General features: G+C 41.8%; 1 protein-coding gene across 3 annotated transcripts in view; it reads right to left on the reverse strand.

Moving 5' to 3' along the window:
- The window catches only part of epb41l4b (erythrocyte membrane protein band 4.1 like 4B), a 17,635-nt gene that overhangs the window by 10,475 nt on the left and 4,660 nt on the right, over nucleotides 1-2,500 (reverse strand). For all 3 annotated transcript variants that reach the window (XM_062539382.1, XM_062539381.1, XM_062539380.1), the window contains exons 6-8: nucleotides 2,363-2,415; nucleotides 2,010-2,130; nucleotides 72-159 (exon numbers count right to left, since the gene is read on the reverse strand). In XM_062539382.1, coding sequence (XP_062395366.1) covers nucleotides 72-159; nucleotides 2,010-2,130; nucleotides 2,363-2,415 — 262 coding nt within the window. The remainder of the gene's footprint in view (nucleotides 1-71; nucleotides 160-2,009; nucleotides 2,131-2,362; nucleotides 2,416-2,500) is intronic.

Consider the following 2,500-nt stretch of genomic DNA (forward strand, 5'->3'; position numbering starts at 1 on the left):
TGATTCACAGTCACACAGAGCAAAGGGGAACTAGGCAACTTTTCTTCTCCCAGGAAAAGGTGTGTGTGTACCTTCACAACGTGCATGTCGACGCCGTACATCTCCAGCCACTTGGACTTATTGAGGAAACTTATTTCAGCTTGAGATGGACTCATGCCCCTGTGGACACACACACACACACACACACACACATTTAACCACTGCAATTCCAGGTTATCACTGGCTTCTCTAATGACTCCTCCGAGCAAGAAAGTAGCGGTCACCTCCTTCTCCAACACTCATTCCTATGCTCTCATTAACAGCTGACTAGAGACGTGTGAAAAGAGGACCAGTGTGCTGACTAATCTGCTCCGATTTAATTGGATGATCAAGCGGAGCTAGACAGCTGATGTAGCAGGTGTTGTCTGGTGAACATGGTCATTCGACACCATGCCTAGCACTCAATCCAATACAGTATGGGTGAGTGGGTGTGTGTGGGGGGTGGGGGGATTCAACATCCAAACCTACACGCCCACACGTATGCAAATCCCAAAACTAATCTGGAAGGGAAAGTCTGAACCACTGTACACCAAAGGTCAATTCCCTCCACCAAGATTAAATTAAAAACACACTACAGTTGTCAGATAATCCACTAGTCAATGTTCTTTCTCTCTCTCTCTCTCTCTCTCGTTGTGTGTGTGTGTGTGTGTGTGTGTGTGTGTGTGTGTGTGTGTGTGTGTGAGCACATGTGTGTATGTATGTATGTGTGAGTGTGTGTGGGCGCGTGTTTCAATGGATAATCCACTGGTCAATGCGAATTAATCTGTCACAGAGAGAGACACAGTGCGCGGTAACACACACACACACACACACACGCACACTCACACACACACACACACACACACACACATATATATATATATATATATATATATACAGTGAGGAGCACATGTATTTGATACCATGCTAAAACAGGAATATAAAATCATCATTTGACAATTGATCTTAATGCCTTAATTAAAAAAAAAAATAGTAAAAATCAAACCGCCAAGGACACCAATTTTCTTTGTGATTGAAGAATGTATCGTAAATAGATAAATGTTTTCCTTAAATGCTAGGGGAAGGAATTATTTGACCCCCTATGTAACCCTATGGGAATTTAACACATAGGGTTAACATAGGGGCAGGCAGATTTTTATTTTTAAAGGCCAGCTATTTCATGGATCTAGGATATTATGCATCCCCATAAATTTCCCTTGGCCTTTGGAATTAAAATAGCCCCACATCATCACATATCCTTGACCATAGCTAGAGATTGGCATGGTGCTTTTTCCAGTTGGCCTATTAGCCTGTTGATTTGCATTGAGCTCAATGAGCATCAAACAGGCTAATAGGCCTACTGGAAAAAGCACCATGCCAATCTTTAGCTATGGTGAAAGGTATGTAATGATGTGGGGCTATTTTAATTCCAACGGCCAAGGGAACTTTATCAGGATGCATAATATCCTGAATCCATGAAATAGCTGGCCTTAAAAAATAAAAATCTGCCTGCCCCTATGTTAACCCTATGTGTTAAATTCCCATAGGGTTACATTGGGGGTCAAATACTTCCTTCCCCCTAGCATTCAGGAAGAACATTTATTTCTTTACGAAACATTCTTCAATCACAAAGAAAATTGGGGTGCTTAGCGGTTTTATTTTTACTATTTTTTTTAATTAAGACATTAAGATCAATTGTCAATTGATGATTTTATATTCCTCTTTTTAGGCAACTTTAGCATGGTATCAAATAAATTTTCTCCTCACTGTATATATATATATATATAAATGAATACATGCTCTCCCTCCAAAACACACTTGAGATATCATTCACATAAACACAAATAAATGAAACCACAAATCCACTCAGCTTTGGCTACTCTCCTAACATGAGAGATCCTCACTAGTTGTTTCAGATGGGCCACTGATTGCATACACGCAAACCTCCCACACACACACACACACACACACACACACAGACATACACCTACCTCCATTCCATCCACTTATGAAAGATGTCAGCCTCCATAGCTTCTGACTGTTTGGGGGAAAAACGGAACTCAGACACCAGCACAGGAGCGTGTTCCTGCGGATCACAATCCCCCATCTCACCTATGTGTGTAGACACACACACACACACACACACACACACACACACACACACACACACACACAAAAGACACAGACACATGTATTTTTACACATATCGGGTGTGCTGTTAAGCTAAGACATACAAATACAGACAAAAGTGGAGGTCTCTTTTCGGACAACAGGGAATAAACATCACAAGCTACAAACGCACAACACAAACACAAACAGCACCTCACACCCACAAAAGACTCACTCTGGAGGCAGTAGGAACCCAGCTCAACGACCACATCATAAGGACACTTTAACCTGCCGGACACAGAGAAAGCACAGCCCTTTATTAGTGCTAGCACAAAAGCGCCTCCTAGTCCAGTCACACAATACAGATGCTATG

The sequence above is a fragment of the Sardina pilchardus genome, chromosome 6, assembly GCF_963854185.1.
Source record: "Sardina pilchardus chromosome 6, fSarPil1.1, whole genome shotgun sequence".
Taxonomy (NCBI): Eukaryota; Metazoa; Chordata; class Actinopteri; order Clupeiformes; family Clupeidae; genus Sardina; species Sardina pilchardus.